Here is a 20,625-nt window from a genome sequence, read left to right as displayed (position 1 = left end):
GTATTTCACTATTTTAAATTTGCAAAATTTGGTTGCCATAAAATGTGACTACACTAACTTGTCTAAGTTAGGGATTGAGTTTGGTTGTTTTAAACAAAAATATAAAGAATAATGCTTTAAATAAGATAGTGGTTCAGTTTATATAGCTCGCATTGTTTAGCTTCTTAAAGATGCCAGAGCCTCTGACTCTTTAAGATTTTCTTGAATTTTTCTTGGTAGCAAGGTGAAGTAGCACAGGTATCATATCTGTTATATAGGAAACAGGAAATAGGAAGAAGCAGTACTTAAATCAAGGATAGCAAAATTCTTTCAGGAACCCTTGCTTTGTGTCTCATTAGTCAGAACTATCATGTGATCGCTATAGCTATAAAGAATACTGCTTCCAACAAAATCAGTAAACTTTTTTCCAAGAAAGGGACAGTGAATTGTAGGAAGGTAACAAGTCTGCCACAACCTTTATTTGGTTGGTCTCATACATGGTCATTTCACAAAGGTAAATCATCTGTCTGTTCAGCCATTATTCTTAAAAGCTATTTCTCTTTTTTTTTTTTCCTAATTATTTTATTGTGGTAAGATATAACAAAAATTTTGTCATTTTAACCATTTTTAAGTGTACAACTCAGTCATGTAAATTAACGTTCACCGTGTTGTGCAGCCATCACTGCTGTGTTTTCAAGAGTTTTTCGTCATCCCAAACCACAATTTGGTTTAAGCAATAAGCCCCATTCACCTCCCCCACCTCCTGGTAACCAGTAATAAACTTTTGTCTCTGTATTTGCCTGTTCTAGATACTTTGTGTGGGTGTGTCAGACTTATGTCACTCAGCATAGTGTTTTCTGGGCTGATCATGTTGTAGCATCTATCAGGACTTTTCCCTTTATGGCTGAATAATAACATGTTTTGTTTATGTATTCATCTGTTAATGGAAACTTGGATTGTTTCCACCTTTTGGCTCTTGTGAATATTGCTGTAATGAATGTTGGTGTACAAGTATCTGTTTGAATCCCTGCTTTCAGTTCTTTGGATGTATACCTAGGAGTGAGACTGCTGAGTCCTGTGGTAATTCTGGAGCTCTAGTGGTACAGGGGTTAAGAGCTCAGGTTGCTAACCAGAAGCTCAGCAGTTCGAATCCACCAGCTGCTCCCTGGAAACCGTATGGGGCAGTTCTGCTTGTCACCTGCGGTCGCTGTGAGTGGGAATTGACTCTTTGGCAACGGGTTTGGTTTTTGGTTTATGGTAACTCTGTGTTTAACTTTCTGAGGAACTGCCAAACTGTTGTCCATAGGGTGGCATCATTTTACATTCCCATCAGCAGTGCAGGAGGGTTCCAGTTTTTTCGCATCCCCAACACTCATTTTTCTGAAAATAGTCATCCTAGTGGGGGTGAAGTGGTGTATTCCATGATTTTGATTTGCATTTCCCTAATAACTAATGAAGAAGTCTTGGTGGTACAATGGTTAAACACTTGGCTGCTGACCTGGCTGCTAACTCAAAGGTCAGCAGTTAAAACCTACCAGTGGCTCTGTGGGAGAAAAGACCTGCCAATCTGTCCCCGTAAAGATTACACCCTAGGAAACCCTATGGGGCAGTTCTACTCTGTCCTGTAGGGCCAGTATGAGTCGGAATTGATTTGATAGCACACGACAACGACAACAGTGTCTAATGAGCATCTTTTCTTGTGCTTATTGGTGTTCATATATATTTCTTGGAAAAATATCTATTCCAGTCCTTTGCCCATTTTTTAATTGGGTTGCTTGTCTTGCTATTTCTCATTTAAAAAAAATGTTTGAAATGCTAAACCCTCTAGGGCAAGTACATAGCTGCCTCTGTCTTTTTAAATAATATTTTATTGTGTTTTGGAGCTCTGGCGGCACAGTGGTTAAGAGCTTAGGCTGCTAACTAAAAGGTCGGCAGTTCGAATCTACCAGCTGCTTCTTGGAAACCCTGTGGGGGCAATTCTACTCTGTCCTGTAGGGTTGCACTGGGTCAGAATTGACTCAGTGACACCAGGTCTGGTTTTGGTTGTACTTTCCATGAAAGTTTACACAGCAAATTAGGTTTTCATTTAACAATCTCTATGTAAATTGTTTTGTGACTTCGATTACATTTTTCACATGTATCAGCATTCTCATTATTTCTGTTCTGTTTGTTCTGTTTCCATTAATCTAACTTTCTTGCCCCTCCTTTACCTTCTTTTCTTTGCTTTAGGGTAAATATTGACTCTCTGGTCTCATCTAGTTGATTACTTAAGGAAGCATGGTTCTCATAGGTGATAAAAAGCCAGCCTATTATTTGGATGAAAGGTGACCTTCAAGAGTGGCTTCAATTTTAAGCAAAGGGGATCTTAGGGCAATAGTTTCAGGGGTTCATCTAGCCTCTATCGTAAGTTTGGCCTTTTTTAAGAAATTTTTGTTCTACATTTTTCTATCATTCTATATGGGACCTATTGTGTCCCTTATCGTAACAATCTGTAGTGGTAGCCGGCACCATCTAGTTCTGGTCTCGGGTTAGATGAAGCCATGGGGTCGTGTGGGCTGTTAGTCCTGTGGACTAGTGTCTTTGAGTCTTTGGTTTCCTTCATTCTCTTTGGTTTCAAATGAGTAGAAACAAATAGTTGTATCTTAGATGGCTACTTGCAAGCTTTTAAGACCACAGATACTACTCACCAAACCAGGATATAGAACATTATCTTTATGAACGATGTTATGCCAGTCGACTGAGTTGTCCCACGAGACTACGGTCCCAAGCCTTTTAACCCAGTAAACCAGTTCCACGAGGTGTTTGGATATGTCTAGGAAGTTTCCATAACTGTGCACCCTATGTGCTTTATTATATATATGAATATATATGCTAGTTAGGTATGATAGCTAAATCACTGTTGTCATTGTCGTCGTGTACCATTGATACAATTCTGACTCATAATGGCCCCATATGACAGAGTAGAACTACCCCATAGGGTTTCCTAGGCTGTAATCTTTATGGGAGTGTATATATTCTTGTGAAATACATGTCAATATACTTTCCCCATGACAGTTTATAATGTATGTCTCCATATGACATAAAGGACAGGGAGCGGGACAGCAGGACAAGCAGTGATCTCCAAACACTGTGCTTGTGTGCTTTACATGTTTTCTCATTTAATCTGCACGTCAACCCTGTGAGCTTATTACCGATCAAGAAACTGAGGCTCTGAAATGGTAAATAACTTGTCAAAGGCCTTACAGCGTTAAAGTGGAGGAGCTGAAATTCAAATCCAGATCGGTCAGACTCCACATCCTCTGCTTTTTCTGTCGCTCCACTAGAGCCCTGAATTCTTCACCACATAATCGTGTATTGTCTAAGTATTTTTTGTGCTACCATTTGGCCTATATTTGTGTCCGTGTAAATACAATTCTCTGAAAAGGTCGGCAGTTCAGATCCACCAGGCGCTCCTTGGAAACTCTATGGGGCAGTTCTACTCTGTCCTGTAGGGTCGCTATGAGTCAGAATTGACTCGACGGCACTGGGTTAAGAGAACAGGAACCAGAACTACATAGTTCTTTTAGTAGCGTACATGGTAGTGGAAGTGCTTAATCAAATGCTTTAACAATACAAAAAATCTAGATTGCAGTATTTTGATTGATACCTACTTTAAAAATCTAATAGTCTCTATATAAGAATGAGAAATAATCACAATGATATTGTTATGATTGTCTCAGGAAGAGGTTGTTTTCCTAGAAAGAAACAGTAATAAGTTACATAAAGATAGATTTATTTTGTTTTCTTAGTAATTTGAGATTGTATGGATTTTTATAACAGTTACAAACAGAACATTGATATTATGCTTTGGGGCCTGTTCATAATTTAGAATTTCTCTAATGGAACTCATAGTGCTGTTTTCCTCTTACTATGTATAGGATTTAATATATTTTTGTCTTTTTTAAACTTCCTATCAGGATATGGTTATACAAGCTCTTCAGAAAACTAATAACAGAAGCATAGAAGCAGCAATTGAATTCATTAGTAAAATGAGTTACCAGGATCCTCGACGGGAGCAGATGGCTGCAGCAGCTGCCAGACCTCTTAATGCCAACGTGAAACCAGGTGATGAATCAAACGTTTTCCCTAGTCTCATAGTATAGTTTTAAAATACTTAAGTATATCAAATCTTTAGTCTTAGAAATTAAAAGCTTCCCAGTAAGTGAAAGTTCTAATGTTGGTATGATATCATACCAGTGTGAATTTGAGCATGGGGTCCTCACATTTAAAAGTTCTGTAGAGAATTCTGATAAGCAGCAGTCCAGGTTGAGAACTTCCTCACTGGTTATGCCACAACTGAAGTATCTCTTTTTTTTTTTTTTTTTTCACAAATATCATCATTCAAACTACTCTCTTTTTTCTGCTTGTAACTGCTTATTAGAAGAGTAAAACATGCTCATCATATTTAGAAAGTAAATAAGCAAAAAGAAAACACCACTGTGTTAATACCCACACAATTTTGATATGTTTCGTTTCCCAGTCTTGTTTCCTATGTGAATGGGTTTCTATGTGTATATTTTCATTCTTGTTAATTTAAGCAGAAAATGGGGTCATACCGAGATCTACTTTAGTCACTTAGTATACCATGCATAGTTTTCCATATTAATAAATATCCTACAGAATACTCTTAATAAAAAAAAAAATTTTTTTTTTTCTTAATAGCCACGTTAAAATAAACATACCACATGCTTTACTTAACCAATCCCCTATTTTTGGACATTTGCCGTGTTTCTATTTTTTTTTTTAACGTTACATAGAGCAGTGTAGTAAATAACCTTGTGGCCAAGTCTTTCTCATTCCTGATGGTTTTGTAAAAGTAAATTTTAAGGCTTGGAAAATTTTAAGGATTTTGATAGATATTACTGTCCAGAAAGGTAGTATCAATTTATATTCTTATGTTTTTAATATGCAAATACATATATTTCTAAACCCTGTGTGTTATCGTTTTTGCCTGTTTAATGACCGAGCAAATGCTGTCTCATTTTACATTTATATTTCTTTAATTACTGGTGAGGTTGAATATTTTTTTATTCATTATTTTTAAGGTAGCATTTTATGTTTTTTGTTAATCTTGAGTTTGTCTTTTTTTGATTTATAAAAAGTCTTTATTATTTATTTGTTTATTTAGTTTACTTTTCATTCAGTACATTTTTATTGATCAGCCAGTATTTCAGACCCTTTGCTTTGCTTTGGATATAAAGTTCTTGCCCTTTTGTGGACCTTACATTTTACTAAGGGAGATCCAGTAATCACACACATACGTGTAGCATTACAACTGGATGAGTGTGGATGAAGGAGAGAGTTACATGGCACTATGGACTCATATAATAGAGGGATTTTTAGACCTAACCAAGGAGATCAGAGAAAACCTTCCTGAAAAACTGATAATAGAGCCGATGATCTGAAGAAAGACAAGGGTTACTGGGGGTGGGATTAATGAGGAGGCCTATCCTATGTATGGCCCCTTTGGCGCAGGGTCTTGCAAGAAGGTCAATGTGGCTGGAGCACTGAAAACAAGAGTATGAGCTATGGCTGCAGAAGTACGTAGGGGCCTGACTATGCAAGACCGTTTCATTGATTTTGTTTTTATCCTAAGAGCAGCAGAAAGTTATTGAAGTGTTTCAAGCAGGGTAAGGACATGATTTGGATTTGTGTTTCAGAAAGATGGCTGCAGTAGAGGAGAGTGGATTGGAGAGGAGCAAGGGAGGAGATAGGCAAAGATTTGGTAGGAGATAAAGTAGTTCATGGAACTAATAAGGTAATTTGTACCAGGGAGATTACAGTGGAGAAAAGTGAATGAATTAAGAGGAATGGAAGGGATAAAATTGATATGGACTTGGTGATAGATTACGTAGGGGGGATGGTGATGAAAAGGAATGACTCGGTCTTTTGGCTTAGAAAAATGGATGGATGGTGATAGCCTACACTGAGAAAGGAAATGCTAAAAGAAAACAGGATTTGGTGGGAAAAGATCTTAAGCCTCGTTTTAGATATAAGGGTGAGTTAGGGTCACTTAGTTATCCAAGTGGTGATGTCAAGTAGGGATCTGGCTATGTAGGTATGAGTTGGAGAGACACGTTTGAGTCATATGCATGAACTAGATCACCAAAGGAAGATAACAAAGACAAAAATGACTAAGAGTAGGCTTTTTAAAAAAAAGTTGGAAGGAGCAATAATGGCCTGGAAGCATAAATGAAGAGCAAAGAAGATACAACTTCACTTTTTGGCCCAGTTTATTTTTAAAGAAAACCTTGATTTCAAAGGGGTACAAGGAAAGTAGTGTCAACAGGTGGTAACCAGCTTTAAAGAGATTGCGGGAAATGTTGGAGAAGGGATTAGTGATCGGGGCATTTTTTGGTTATGGAACAGCAGGTCTAGAGGGCATAGTGCATAGGAGGGTGGAAGGTGGTCAAAACTTGGAGAGCTTTATGGGAGGTGCAAAACAGCAGGGATGGCCGTGTACTCTTGGATTGAAGAGACTTCTGTTTTTACTGATCAGAGCTGGGTGAGTGATATGGTGGCTTTAGCCTCGCTGACTATCCGAGGAAGGTGAGGCTGAGCCTGGTGGCTAGAGGACTTGTCTGTTTTGCACAGAGTGATGACTTTTCCCTGAAGTCACAGACACCAAATATTGCCCAGCATAGAGAAAGATGTACGTTTACTACTCTTTTTTTGTATGTGTGATTGAATATATTTTCTCCCATGATAATGCTGACCTTTCAGTTTTGTGTGGGTTTCTTTTTTGTTTTGTTTTTCATGGTGACAAGTGTTTTGTGTATTTATGTTTGTCAGTCTTATATACTGTATGTTTTCTACCTTTGTCACATTGGGAAGACCTTCTCCACCCCAGTATTAATTAATGTTCACCTGTTTTCCTAAGCTGAAAGCCCAAGAGTCATTCCTCTCCATCATCGTCTCTCATATGGAATCTGTAACGGAATTGTCAGTTTTACCTTCTCATCTCTCTTAATTCATTCACTTTTCTCCACTGTCATCTCCGTAGTCCATATTACCTCATCGCCTTCATGAACTGCTGTATCGCCTATCAGATCTACCCATATCCCCATTCTCATCCACTGCAGCTGGTTTTTTAAAACACTAATCTTATCTAAAATGTTTTATTGATATTTGTTACCTTCAAAGAAGGAGACTGGTGGACTGAAGGACAGAGGTGGGTATCCTTTTGTAGTTCTTGAATTTTGAACTGTGAGAATGTATTACCAAGTCAAAATTTTTAAAAGGTAAAAATGAAACCACATGCTGAAATTTGATTTTTTATAAATCTTGAAAGAGAATTGAGTATCATTAAATGTCAAAATTCCAAGCTAAAGTTTTCAAAAATAGAGGTTAAAAACATGTTTTTTTTCTTTTCTCTGTCTCTTTTGTCACCACAGGGAATGTACAACAATCAATTAGCCGTAAACAAAGCTGGAAAGGTTCTAAAGAATCCTTAGTTCCTCAGAGACATGTCCCACCACTAGGAGAAAGTGTGGCTTATCGCTCTGAAAGTCCCAACTCGCAGACAGATGTAGGAAGACCTTTGTCAGGATCTGGCATAGCAGCATTTGCTCAGGCTCACCCTAGCAATGGACAGAGAGTGAATCCCCCGCCACCACCTCAAGTAAGGAGTGTCACTCCGCCACCACCTCCAAGAGGCCAGACTCCCCCTCCAAGAGGTACAACTCCACCTCCACCTTCGTGGGAACCAAACTCTCAAACAAAGCGCTATTCTGGGAACATAGAATATGTAATCTCTCGAATCTCTCCTCCTGTTCCACCCGGGACATGGCAGGAGGGCTATCCTCCACCACCTCTTAACACTTCCCCAATGAATCCGCCTAATCAGGGACAGAGAGGCATGAGTTCGGTTCCTGTTGGCAGACAGCCAATCATCATGCAGAGTTCTAACAAATATAACTTTCCACCAGGGAGGCCTGGAATTCAGAATGGTAGTGGTCAGTCTGACTTTATGATACACCAAACTGTTGTCCCTGCTGGCACCGTGAATCGGCAACCACCCCCTCCATATCCTCTGACCCCAACTAATGGACAAAGCCCCTCGACTTTACAAACAGGGGGGTCCGCTGCTCCTTCATCATACACAAATGGAAATATTCCTCAGTCTATGATGGTGCCAAACCGAAATAGTCACAACATGGAACTTTATAACATTAATGTACCTGGACTACAGACAACTTGGCCTCAGTCATCTTCTGCTCCAGCTCAGTCATCCCCAAACAGTGGACATGAAATCCCTACATGGCAACCGAACATACCAGTGAGGTCAAATTCTTTTAATAACCCATTAGGAAATAGAACAAGTCACTCTACTAATTCTCAGCCTTCAGCTACAACAGTAACTGCTATTACACCAGCTCCTATTCAGCAGCCTGTGAAAAGCATTCGTGTATTAAAACCAGAGCTACAGACTGCTTTAGCACCAACACACCCTTCTTGGATACCACAGCCAATTCAAACTGTTCAACCCTGTCCTTTTTCTGAGGGTACCACTTCAAGTATGACTGTTATGCCACCTGTTGCTGAAGCTCCAAACTATCAAGGTCCACCACCACCTTATCCAAAACATCTGCTACACCAGAACCCATCTGTTCCTCCATATGAATCAATACATAAATCTAGCAAAGAGGATCAGCCTGGCTTGCCCAAGGAAGAGGAAGGTGAAAAAAGTTATGAAAATGTTGATAGTGGTGATAAAGAAAAGAAACAGATTACAACTTCACCTATTACAGTTAGGAAAAACAAGAAAGATGAAGAGCGAAGGGAATCTCGTATTCAAAGTTACTCTCCTCAGGCATTTAAGTTCTTTATGGAGCAACATGTGGAAAATGTACTCAAATCTCACCAGCAACGTCTACATCGTAAAAAACAATTAGAGAATGAAATGATGCGGGTAAAACCTTTTAAAATGTTCATTTTTATACTTGATCATCTATTTGGTGTTTATTTTAAAATATTGTGGTCCAGTATTTTTTTTTTGTTATAGCTCAAATATACTGTCAATTTTTAGAAAATGAGTAAACATTACTTTTGATTATGGCATCTTATTTTAGTATTTCAAGATTTTCTCAGAATTTCCTTTAATAAACTCGTGTAAATTAAGAAAAATATTATTTATAGTATACAGTTTAGATGTACATAACCTCTTTATATGGAAGTTGGGGTTACCTTCTAGGTTTTGCACATTATCTTACAACATTGAGAAATAAGCTAGAAATTTCTAGGTCCCAGCTCTTCTTGATACACTTAAGAAACAATTCTTTTTCCTTGCAGTAAGTTTTTGGGCTTGTGGATTTATTCATCACATAGGTCTTATTTGAAAGTCTGTCAGAGGCATCTCCCTTGGGTTATTTCCCCTTCTAATTTCTTTTTCATAATGTACTAGAGAAAAATGTGCTGAAAATATCAACTCATACTTAAAAAGAAATCAGAATAAGTAAACACCCATTTTAGATTAATCTGTTATGATTCTACATAGATCTCTTCACTAGTTGTCATGAGATATTATCATGGTACTATCATTATTGTTTTTATCATATCATTAGAGTTCAAAGGTTGACTCCTGATCTTGTATCTATCACTCATAATCCAAGAGTCTTAAATTTGTGATTGAAATTCCTCACATATTTGAGAGAGCCATTCTTTTAAAATGATTTTTCTAAATCTGATTTCACAGTGTTGTTATCCCTGCTATAAATTGAATTTTATTAGATGAGAAATACCAGGACAATCTGTATGACTTATACGTATTTTTGCTCTTAGGATTTCTTACTAAAGTCTGTCTGTATGTATTCTCTTAGTTTATTTTTCCTTTTTCCTCTTCACTTTCACTAATAGCTGATTTAAACTTTTATGGTGTTGGAAGCTTTGCTGACTTCTGTAGCCTCCATTACTGTGTAGGCAAGTAAGATTTTAAGAGAAACAGTTCTGTACTAAGACTGGCATGCCACCCTTCATACAGATTTTTTGCATGCAAATGCGCATCCTAACAGAAGCATGAGGTTGCTACATTTCGATTAGTCTCGCATTTCTAGAATTAGACTGACTTTTCCAGTTGAATTCCTTTTCTATTTAAACCCTTTTATTGGTTTTTTATTAATTAGTCAAAAATAAACTGTTCTGCCTTCTATGTCCAGGTAGCTCTTAAAAGTTAGTATTGTTTTTAATCTGAAATCTTAGTAAATCACAGTAACTATTCTTTGAAATGTTCCAAACTATCTAAAAGATGCTTTTGTAACCATACAAATTATCCTTTTTAAATAAGGTAGGAGACACTCTTTGTGTTTTGCTTTAGTGGTAGGCTCTGACTCCCACTCTTACCCTAATACCCTGAGAAAGATGTAAAACTATTAATGACTATACAAGGGGCCCTGGTGGTGTGGTGGTTAAGCATTTAGCTGCTAACCAAAAGATAGGCGGTTTGAATCCACCAGCCGCTCCGTGGAAACCCTATGGGGCAGTTCTACTCTGTTTCATAGGGTCGCTGTGAGTTGGAATTGACAGAAATGGGTTTTTGGTTTGGTATTAATGATTAATGACTATTGTCTATTTATTAAGAATGGGGAAACAGTGATTATGGTAGAGAAGGCATTGGTTTTGTTGTTCTTAAAAGTATCCATTTTTGAGAATAAATGAACCTAGAGTGGAAGAATATTTGAGGCCTAGGCATTCCACAAAGAGAGGCATATAACGAAGGCAATCTAATCATATAATTAGGGATGAATGCGTGAAGACCCTGGTGATGCAGTGGTTAAGCATTTGGCTGCTGACCAAAAGTTCAGCAGTTCAAATCCACCAGCTCCTTGGAAACCCTATGGGGCAGTTCTACTCTGTCCTATAGGGTCGCTATGAGTAGGAATTGAGTCAATGGTAACGGGTTTTTTTTTTTTTTTTTTTTTATGCATAGAGAGATAGATGAGGATGCATGTTAACAAATATTTGCTTATTGCACACGGGGAACTTCTTTGAGTCCATTAGAGAGGAGTAGAAAGCTGACCATTGGTATCCTCTTCTCGCTCCCAATAGCCCAGTCTGTCTCCTCACCTTGTATATCTTGTTAACTGTTCCTTAAACTGCACTTTTGATAATTAGTTTTCTCTGAAATATATTCTAGATTTCTAACCTGCTTTATTAAAAATTACACATTTAACCTATGTGCCTGAATTTTTCAAGATATTTCTTAATATTCAATATAGAAAGAAGATAATTCCTCATTTAATATTTAGTTTATTTGCCTAGGTTGGATTATCTCAAGATGCCCAGGATCAAATGAGAAAGATGCTTTGCCAAAAAGAGTCTAATTACATCCGTCTTAAAAGGGCTAAAATGGACAAGTCTATGTTTGTGAAGATAAAAACACTAGGAATAGGAGCCTTTGGTGAAGTCTGTCTAGCAAGAAAAGTAGATACTAAGGCTTTGTATGCAACAAAAACTCTTCGAAAGAAAGATGTCCTGCTTCGAAATCAAGTTGCTCATGTTAAAGCTGAGAGAGATATCCTGGCTGAAGCAGACAACGAATGGGTAGTTCGTCTGTATTATTCATTTCAAGATAAGGACAATTTATACTTCGTAATGGACTACATTCCTGGGGGTGATATGATGAGTCTCTTAATTAGATTGGGCATCTTTCCAGAAAATCTGGCACGATTCTACATAGCAGAACTTACCTGTGCAGTTGAAAGTGTTCATAAAATGGGTTTTATTCATAGAGATATTAAACCGGATAACATTTTGATTGATCGTGATGGTCATATTAAATTGACTGACTTTGGCCTCTGCACTGGCTTCAGATGGACACATGATTCTAAGTACTATCAGAGTGGTGAGTAAAGTCAACATTTATTTTAGTTTGTACATGTTAATGTGGTCTATTAATGCAATAAAATGTAAGATGGTATTATCAGTGGATAGGGAGCCAGAAGACTTGGGTCACGTGTTGACTCTTGGATGAACTTGGGTGAATCCTTTAAACACTTAGACCTATAAAAGGAAAGAGTGTGTAAAGTTTGATTATTTCTAAATAGCTAACATTTTTAAGTTAACCCCTTTGCATTTTGTTATTTCGACATGCCATAAAAACATTTTTAAAATAATTATAAAACTCCATAACCACCAGTCAGCTTAAGAACTAGATAGATCATTAATACCTTAGAACCAAAAAACAAACCAGTTGCTGGTGAGTCAGTTCCAACTCATGCTAAATAATCATTTCCTCTTCTTTTGCCACAGACGTAACCATTATTTCAGAACTTTGTAATCAGTTCCTTATTTTTCTCTATACTTTTATACTCGTGGTGCACTGGTTAAGAGCTATGGCTGCTGACCAAAAAGTTGGCAGTTCAAATCCACCAGCCGCTCCTTGGAAACCTTGTGGGGTTAGTTCTGCACTGTCCTATAAGGTCACTCTGAGTTGGCACTCAACTCGACGGCAGCAGGTTTGATTTTTTTCCCATACGTCACTGACTCCCAAATTGTTCTCTTTAGATCTGACCTCTCCCTGAAATTCCAGATATCTGTATCCAGCTACTTATTAGAGATCTTTACATGGGTTTTTTTGTTTTGTTTATTTTTTTCACATGGATTTCAATAGGCCTTTCATATTTAACGTTGCCAAAAAAGAACTCTTTAATTCCGCACCTCTCATCTCTTCCTCCTCCAGCCTTTCCCCCTTTAGTAACTGTACCTCCACCACCCACCTCATTATCCATGGTTCTTTTTTCCCCATGCCTTCCACATCAAGTCCTGTTTACCTCTAAAATGTATTGCAAATCAGTCCACTTCTCTCCATCTCCACTATTGCCTTCCTAGTCCAAGCTCCCCTGTAACATAGTCTTCCATCTGCTGTTTTCACCCTTTGTGTCCTCTATAATCTGCAGCTGGAGTTTTTGGTGTTTTTTTTTAAGATATTGTCATTCTCTTGCTTCAAACTCTCCACTAGCTTCCTCCTATACTTGGAGTCCCTGGGTGGCACAAGTGGTTTGAAATCAGCTGCTAACATAAAGGTTAGTGGTTCAAACCCACCCAGGGGATCCACAGAAGAAAGGCTTGGTGAACTGCTTCCATAAAGATTACAGCCAAGAAAACTGTATAGAGCAGTTCTACTCTGTACCACATGGGGTTTCCGTGAGTTGGAATCGACTGAACAGCAAGGGGTTTGGTTTTCTTTGGTTTGATACCTGGAGTAAAATGCAGATCATTTCTTCCTGCATACAAAACCGACTTGCACTGGCTCCTGCTCCACTGCTTTCCATTCTCGCTTTTACCTAGTCTCCAGCCATACTGGTCCTCTCTCTGTTGCTACCATTTCTGTGTGGGATGCCTTGCCTTATTTTCAAATGATTGGGTCCCCCATGTTTTTGTTGTTGTTTTCTTTTTTACGTCTTGGCTTAGTCACCTTCTAGTAGTTCTTCCCAAACCACCCAGTTTGATGTAGGTGTCTAGTCATATTGATCACATTACCCCATTTTAATTCCCTGCTTGGGACAAAGCACTGTTTCTTACGTATGTATTTGTTGTGTTCTTTCCCCTCCTGTAATATAAACAGCCTGAGAGAAGAACCTTGTCTTTCTTATTTACCATTGTATTTTTTTTTAATTTAAATATTAGTTGAATGAAACACTGATCTAATTTGTTTGAACCTTTGTCAGAGTAGTAATGGGGCACAATGTGAATAATTCTTAACCCTCTCTGTTCATGACTTACATTGTCATCATTTAACAATGAGTAAATTACTGAGTCTTAGGCTGAGTTTTCCTAGTTGTAAGATTATCCTACTGGTATCTCAGAAAGCAGGCTCCAGTTGGTAATAAACACCATCAGTGATTTGGTGTACACTGTGTCTTAGCTTGTCACAGGGGAGAATGTTGCTAACCGTGCTAAACCATGATATTTAAAATTAAACAGAGTTTAGGTTTACTCTTGTCCTTGTTGCTTTTATTTCTTTTTTTACCATATAGGTGACCATCCACGCCAGGATAGCATGGATTTCAGTAATGAATGGGGTGACCCATCTAACTGTCGATGTGGAGATAGACTGAAGCCACTAGAGCGGAGAGCTGCACGCCAGCACCAGCGCTGTCTAGCACATTCTTTGGTTGGGACTCCCAATTATATTGCGCCTGAAGTGTTGCTACGGACAGGTAAAGAATTTGTTTCATAAATAATCTTGATATACCTTTAGACTAGCCAAAACTTACACTAGAATATATGTTATTTTTCAGGTTTATAATAAAAATATTAATTTTACAGAATAAACTGGTAATTTAACGTTAATTTTGATTTTCCTAATCCTGAGTATTCTTAAGAAAGTGCTTATGAATAACTGTAATTTTGCTATCTTATTTTAGGATATACACAGTTATGTGATTGGTGGAGTGTTGGTGTAATTCTTTTTGAAATGTTGGTGGGACAACCTCCTTTCTTGGCACAGACACCATTAGAAACACAAGTGAAGGTAAGGTATAGACTGTATAGCAGTAACTCCCTCACTTGGAAGTGGGACTCTTAACCATCTCAACCCTCAAAAATACAACTGCAGGTATAACAAGAACCATGAAAACGTTCACTAATGTTTGAGCCCAATTAATAATGTAGCTTCTTGGAACTTACTTCAAGAAAATAATTATAAGAAGAAAAATGTCTGCATTGTAGACAGTGTGGTTATTTATAGTAGTAGAGAAAATTTAATAACTAAAGTAGCTACCAAATGATGAAAATTAGGATGTGTATAAAGACAGAACTACATATAGCAACATCATGGTCAAACTGCTGAAAATTAATGAGAGAAAAAAACTTCAAAAGCAGCGAGAGAGAGGTTCCAGTTCTAAGTTGTAATAGGTACACTCCACCCTGACTTCTCCACTGAATGTAACTTTAAAACCTGGACAAAATGCTTGAAACAACTGTCTGAAGACCCTGAAAAGTGAGTAACAACAGGCAGACTGAGGAAGAATATGAGAATTCAAAGTACCACTGAACATAGTGGTGAGTTGACCGTTTTTTTCCCACTGGTATCCCCAGCCTGGACTTAATGGTAGCCCGACACCCAGAAGTGGACATCAGCACAGAGAGTGCTCCAGGAGAAGCCCTCTAGTTTAGGATTAAGGTGTGGGGAAGGGGTTCCTTGTCAGTAGCAGAGGTGCCAGTAAGGGCCTGTAGGCACCTAAAACTCTGAGAGAGGGGACCATTACTCTCCAATTGGAAATGGAATCATACAGCATGTGATCCCAATTGGATGGGGCAAATCCATGTTGCCTTTTTTTTCTCTGTCCTCTTGCCATCTTGCCCAAAAGTAACTGGGTTTAAAAAGCACAGTCACAAGACATGTGTGGCAGAGTGGGCAAATAAAGCCCTCACTTTCTGGTCAGAAAACCAAAAAGAGGAGCCTCAAGGAATTGGAAAGTACCAGAGGCATCACAGAAAGAGAGGAGCTTGGGAAACTAACCCAAGTATCAGGCATAAATAGCTGCCACTATATCTTGATTTTTTTTCCAAAAAGAATTCAAAGAAATATTCTGTTTTTAGTTGAGGTATCTCCTTTTTCTAACCTGGACAAGACTTTAAGATAAACATGCTAGAAGAGAGAATATATTTTTCTTCCTCTACAGTGGCTGGTAAGTTCCTGTGAATAAGGAAAAATGGGGCTCATTGATTGATTTATTTAACAAATATTTATTGACTACCTGCCATGGGACAAGTTGAAGATGTCTTATTTAGGTTAAATAACAATGCATTCTACCATTTATCAGGATTAACTTGTACCCAGAATGCATTTAATGTTGTACTCAGATTCTTACACCACTTCCCCTGCCACCAATGGTTCAAGGGACAGAAACTAGATAGTCTGGTTTCACTCAGCATTCCTGCCTTTCTTCCTTACTCCAATTTATTCAAAACTGGCACAAAGATTTATTGAGCATCTATTATATGCCAGGCAGTTTGCAAGCACTGAGAAATACAAGGACAAATAAAACATGTTCCCTCGCCTTATGGAATTTTACACTCCAGTAGAAGGACACAGACATAGATCAGATATCACCAGGTATTAGGGGTACTGTGATGGAAGTAAGTATCTGGTGCCGGAGGCACAGTGGAAGGAGTCATTCTATCAGAGGTAGGAAGGCTTATTAACAGGGAAGATAAAATTTTGAGTCTTGTAGGGTGAGTGTAAATTGCTGGGAGGGGAGGGTGTAGGAGAAGAAGTTATGTTCCAGGCATGATGCATTAATAAAGGAATAGAGGGGAAAATACCATGGCAATTCATTTAAAAAAAAAAAAAAACCACAGATTGACCTGTAAGGTTTTTTTGTGTGTGTGTATAAAAATTAGAGGAAATTTTTATTTTTCTTTTTTATCTCTTCCCTCCTAATTTTTAAAAATCTTTGTTAAAGGTTATCAACTGGCAAACGTCTCTTCACATTCCACCACAAGCTAAACTGAGTCCTGAAGCCTCTGACCTTATCATTAAACTGTGTCGAGGACCAGAAGACCGCTTAGGCAAGAATGGTGCTGATGAAATAAAAGCTCATTCGTTTTTTAAAACGGTTGATTTCTCCAGTGACCTGAGACAGCAGTCGGCTTCGTACATTCCTAAAATCACACACCCAACAGACACATCAAATTTCGATCCAGTTGATCCTGATAAGTTATGGAGCGACGGTGATGAGGAAGAAAATGTAAACGACACTCTGAATGGATGGTATAAAAATGGAAAGCACCCTGAACACGCTTTCTATGAATTTACCTTTCGGAGGTTTTTCGATGACAATGGTTACCCGTACAATTACCCAAAGCCTATAGAATATGAGTACCTTACCCCACAAGGCTCAGGGCAGCAGCCAGATGAGGATGCTCGGCTCCCAGGCTCAGAGATCAAAACCCGTGACCTGGTGTATGTTTAACATGCTGGGAGACGGCTGAACCTGGTTCTGTAATGAAGATTTGCAGAAAGGCCTCAAATGCAGGGTTTTTTGAGGTTCTGAGAGTAAAAATATGCAAATGTTACAGAGCTATGTATGTGTGCTCTGTGTACAATATTTTATTTTCCTAAATTATGGGAACTCTGTAAAATGTTAATTTATTCCCACCTTTTAAATCAGTAATTTAGAAAAAAATTGTTATAAGTAAATTATGAACTCAATATTATAGTCAGTTCCTGGTACTTTAAGTACTTAAAAAAAAAAAAATAGTGCTTTGTTTAAAAGGAAAAGCCTGGTATCTATTTGTACATATGCTAAATAATTTTTTTAAAGAATTTTTGAAATTTTTGGAAAGACAGTTTTAGTTTCATCTTGCTTTAACCAAATATGAAACATACCCCATATTTACAGAGTTCTTTTTTTTCTCTCTCTCTCTCTATAACTTTGTTTTTGATACAAAATAAGCTAGAGAAATTAAGCCATCACGTTGGTACGTGTTCCTGGGCTAAGGGTAATCTGTATAACCCACATCCTTGGACTGGGAAATACAAGGCTGAGACAACAGTCATACGGTCATCAGAAGGAAAAATAATGCAGCTTCCCCCCCCTGTGTAATATGTAATCTAGCATGTAGTTCTCAAGAATTACTGGCTTTAAAAGAAGCCAGAGCGCTACCATTTTTCTTTCCATATTGATATTTTTAATACTACTTCCATTCTAAAAGGAAACAAAGCTGCCATAAATCAAAGTTCTGGTCTATTAAAAGCTAAGTTCTTTGATGTTTTTATTTCAAGATTTAAAAATATTTTTTCAGCCATCCTAAGAGCTTCTTCTGTTTCATATGAAACTCGGATTAGTAATTATTGGTGGGTGCTCACTGGGAAAGTGCCTCTTCTGTACAGTGCTGCTTTTGGTTGTGTCATTAGTAATGTTAGAGGTTTCCTCTTTCACATTGTGATTGGCAAAGAAAATCTGGCTCTTTGGCAGTGTTTTAGCTGAGGGCAGATTAATTGATGAAGAAAATAATAATTAAGTCAGTTGAGATGGCCAGTAGCAATTAGGAAAAGTTACATAGTGGTCTTAATAGAAAATTCAAATCTCCTAACTTATTTAAGGTTAAATAATGTTTTTCAACATCCCTATTATATAAAAAATTTTCTTTTTTTTTATTATATATGCTTGGGTTTTAAGGACTCGTGGTTTCATAACAAAACACGTTTAGCTTGTCTTTTAGGAAGGGGAAAAGGGCTCTATTCTGACATTAGTAAATTTTATATTTTATTTCCTTTCTTAAGCTCCACTGATAAGGAATTGTTTTATCAAAACAATTTGTGGATAGAGGCATAATTCTAATAATTCTGAAACTCAGCTTCATTTAAAAGCTAATGGAAACCGTATATTTAAGTAAAATTAAAGGCAAAATTGTTGCAGTTGAACTAGGGAGAGGGCAAATAACATTTATTTAGCTCACACTTCCCACCTTTCCTCAGGTGGCATTCTCAGAGGCCAGCTTTAAAATCACTGCCATGTAACGGTGGGTCTTTTGAGGTCACTGGTCCTTTTGAGAATCTGATAAAAGCTGTGGACTCTCTTCCCCAGAAAAATACTTATCAACACATACACATTAATGTTGCATACAGTTTCGGCATTTTGGACACGTTGAAACCTAGACTCTAGGTTAGGCCCTCTTGTCTTATAATAAGCTTGATTTATTAAACTAAGAATTTCGTTTTTAATTTATTCAGTACTCAGATTAGCACATCTTTGTAGAAATGCTGATAATATGTGATGGAAAAGATCTGTGTAGCACGTGAGAAGATGGCCCTATGAATGCCTCTCTCTTGCAGGCACAGCACTAAGATGTTTTTAAACACACCGTTTTGAGGGCACTGAAATACATACATTTAGCTTGTTACAGATTCGTTACAGTGTTTCTGCAGGACTTCCAATGAGAGAATTCTAAACATGTACTATAATGTTATGGCAGTCTTGGTGGCACACTTGATCAGTCCCATAAAATCCTATGCAAGACAAACTAGTTCAAGAATTTTGAGATCAGTACTCACGTTTTAAAGATATTACTTTTGCTTAAGATTTTTTTCAGTGTGATTTATTTAAATTTCCATTTAGTTGTTTTACTTCTGGACAATGGAGCAACAACAGTACTAAACTGACTTTGTTACACTTGCATTGTAGGAAAACTGAGGTGCTGTCTGCCTCTTCCTACCCCATATCCCTCATCTGTATGCCCTTACTCCTTAAATGTAATGGACACTACAAATTTTTACTCTTAAAATTTTCTCTGACAGTATAAGCTTTTTGTGTTTATCTGAAGCATTATACAAGTCTTTGGTATCTGCAATTTAATAGTTTAGATACACTTATTAGCTGTCTTATTCCTAAATTATATCTGGTTCTTCTATAATAAAATCTGGTGCTTCCTGACCAAAAAACGAGAACTACAACATCAAAAATATAGATGGCTCTCAACTGAAATAGTGAAAACATTGGTTATACATGTTTTCATTTAAAAATAATTTTCCCACTCCTTAAAAAATGTACTGTCTTTATCATACTTACCCCTTTTTATGCATATCAACTATTTATAAAATGTGCTGTATAATTATGTAATTGTAGATACTATTATGTATTGTCCAGTGGTATCCCAAGGCAGGCCCTGTTGCTGTATCTTTTCTACTTATGTCTTTGTAATAGAAACTCTAGAATGTATGACTAAGAAGTCACTTTGAGATTGACTTTTTTAAAAAGTTGTTACCTTCTGCTGTTGCAAAGTGCAAAACTGTGAGTGGAAACGTTTTATTCTGACTTAATATGTTAGAAATTAGAGAATGCAGTAGGAGGATTTTTAGACATTGCTGCTGCTGTTGCCCAAGGTACCTTTAGGAAAAAAATTTTAATAAAGAAAAACAAAAAAAAAATTGGTATTTAAAGTGAAACATTTAGCCTGTTTGCTTTAACCTAAAGCAGAAAGTAATTTGGGTCAACATATTGGTATATTTGTAAAGCGCCTTAATATATCTCTGTGGAAGGCAGTATACCAGTTTACTTTTATATCGTATTGTGTATATAAGTATTTTGTATTAAAATTGAATCAATGACTACACCAGAAAAAAAAAAAAAAAACTACAGTTTTATAAAATAAGGCTTGGTTAGGAAAAGGAAGTACAGCTTTGCAATATAACTAAATTGTTTTGCATACTTAATGAATGTAGTAGATATCAGTAATCAGCCTGCGTTTTTAATGAATCTATTTGTATTTTCCAAATCATTTTCTCTAGTGTAACATTTTCTGGGATAATAAAAAAGCAAAATTCAAATCTTTCAGTTGTGGGCGGAAAGCTAACTTTTAAGCTACTTAAGCGTGTTGGTATTTTAAATTCTAAAAATGCGTTTCTTTTAATCCCTTTATTCTCATAGAAAATTTATGATGATAAATTTGATGCTTTTGAATTATAATATATACCAAAACCAAACCTGTTGCTGTCGAGTCGATTCCAACTCACAGCAATCCTATAGGACAGAGTAGAACTGCCCATAGAGTTTCCAAGGAGCGCCCGATGGATTTGAACCGCCGACCTTTTGGTTAGCAGCTGTAGCTCTTAACCACTGTGCCACCAGGGTTTCCACAACATATATAACGAATGATAATCAC

At 37.3% G+C, this 20,625-nt stretch overlaps 1 protein-coding gene across 9 annotated transcripts in view; it reads left to right on the top strand.

Moving 5' to 3' along the window:
- Window positions 1-20,327, top strand: part of LATS1 (large tumor suppressor kinase 1) — a 55,709-nt gene extending 35,382 nt beyond the window's left edge. For all 9 annotated transcript variants that reach the window (XM_003404353.4, XM_010586532.3, XM_064292037.1 and 6 more), the window contains 6 exons: window positions 3,936-4,083; window positions 7,413-8,929; window positions 11,275-11,857; window positions 13,992-14,174; window positions 14,382-14,488; window positions 16,425-20,327. In XM_003404353.4, coding sequence (XP_003404401.1) covers window positions 3,936-4,083; window positions 7,413-8,929; window positions 11,275-11,857; window positions 13,992-14,174; window positions 14,382-14,488; window positions 16,425-16,934 — 3,048 coding nt within the window. In that variant the 3' untranslated portion in view covers window positions 16,935-20,327. The remainder of the gene's footprint in view (window positions 1-3,935; window positions 4,084-7,412; window positions 8,930-11,274; window positions 11,858-13,991; window positions 14,175-14,381; window positions 14,489-16,424) is intronic.
- The last annotated feature ends 298 nt before the right edge of the window (window positions 20,328-20,625 follow it).

This window comes from Loxodonta africana, chromosome 1 (genome assembly GCF_030014295.1).
Source record: "Loxodonta africana isolate mLoxAfr1 chromosome 1, mLoxAfr1.hap2, whole genome shotgun sequence".
In the NCBI taxonomy this organism is placed as follows: domain Eukaryota; kingdom Metazoa; phylum Chordata; class Mammalia; order Proboscidea; family Elephantidae; genus Loxodonta; species Loxodonta africana.
Note: the sequence above shows the minus strand (reverse complement) of the source record. Positions and strands in the feature narration are given on the sequence as shown.